This window comes from Grosmannia clavigera, assembly GCF_000143105.1.
Source record: "Grosmannia clavigera kw1407 unplaced genomic scaffold GCSC_161, whole genome shotgun sequence".
NCBI classification, from domain to species: domain Eukaryota; kingdom Fungi; phylum Ascomycota; class Sordariomycetes; order Ophiostomatales; family Ophiostomataceae; genus Leptographium; species Leptographium clavigerum.
The window spans coordinates 878,819-880,139 of record NW_014040778.1 but is presented as its reverse complement, the minus strand read 5'-3'; the positions used below and the strand labels follow the sequence as shown (position 1 = coordinate 880,139).

Sequence of the window (1,321 nt, the reverse complement as noted above, 5' to 3'; positions counted from 1 at the left end):
GATTCTTCGCAAGTTCCCCAAAACTTGAACCACTCTAGCATGTCGACAAGCCGTTTTGGGGTTACCTAAGGTGGCCAAGTGGGTAATCTAGAAGCCACGCAGTGCGTTGCATTTATAACAACCACTTCAGGAGGGTGTTGGCCGGAGAATATACTTGAGAATTCCCTGTCTCTTAGGGGCTTGTACTCCAAGGAGCATTTTTAGTACATCTGGAAAGTATTCCGCCGCTTGGTCTTGCTCTGGAGTAGTAGGCACAAAACGTTGGGATGCTTTACAGAATTTTGAGCTGAAAGTAGGCTGCAGAAATCGATACAAAAGGGCAAGAGACGATTGTGATTAATATTAAACTTGCGAACTACAGAAACGAATGTCTTATTTTTGGTTGCCTTCCACATCATCAGATGCCTCGTCGTCTATGTCTATGGCCGCCGCCGCGCTGCTCAATCCATCGACAGAACTGCTGTTTACCCCAGTTTCCGCATCAGTGCTCTTACTGTTTTCAGACTCCCAGATACCGGATGACCTTAGAAAGTAGTCGACAACATCCAGCTTGTCGCTGAAGCTAGCCAGGTCCAATGGCAAATAATTTTTGTCGTTGGCCAGAGCCTGGGAAGCACCACGGTCCACCAGCAGTTTCACAACGGATAGGTGTCCATTCATGGAAGCCCAGTGTAGAGCCGTGTTTCCGTACTCATTAACATCGTCCAAAAAAACCTGCCTTGCTTCTTTGGGTTGGCTCTGAACCTGGTCTAGCAAGTACTTGACAATGCCTTTGGTATCAATCAGCTTAGTCTTCACGTCCTTCTCTTATGTCCACTGGAAAAAAACAAATACCTTGATGGCCATTTCCTGCAGCCATATGCAAACATGTGTTTTTCCCTCCGTCTTTGGCTGATGCTAGGAGGGCTAGGACATTGTCGCCTCCGGTCGCTTTGCTGACCAGGGCCGACAGCATTTCGGATAGCTCCTGCTCATCGCCGGCACGTGAGAAGTATATCAGATCCTCGACTTCATCCTCGGATAATTGCGGCGGTGCCATGATGTGTGATGACTCGTATTGTCTTTATGTTAAAACTGGTATATAAAATTTTGAAGTGAAAACTCGCCTATTTTAGGCGGGGTGCAGAACAGTGTACAAATACTGTCCTGTGCACGGTACTCACTGCTAACAAACTCAAACTCGAGAAATAACTAAGACAATGCCGGCCACTGGCCCTTATCCGTGAAACTTCAATGTTCTGAATGAAATTTTCCTTCCGCATAGAGCTTTTCGTCAAGCCACGCCGTCAAGTCCCCATGATCGTCCAAGGCCTGAATCTCT

The 1,321-nt window shown here is 47.1% G+C and overlaps 1 protein-coding gene across 1 annotated transcript; it reads right to left on the bottom strand.

Moving 5' to 3' along the window:
- Positions 1 to 372: 372 nt before the first annotated feature.
- On the bottom strand, positions 373 to 1,039 carry CMQ_8273 (ankyrin repeat containing protein yar1; the record flags this gene model as incomplete). The annotated part of the gene is made up of 2 exons (XM_014315814.1): positions 373 to 770; positions 835 to 1,039. 2 exons carry the CDS (start codon positions 1,037 to 1,039, stop codon positions 373 to 375), a joined length of 603 nt encoding a protein of 200 aa, XP_014171289.1.
- Between the last annotated feature and the right edge of the window lie 282 nt (positions 1,040 to 1,321).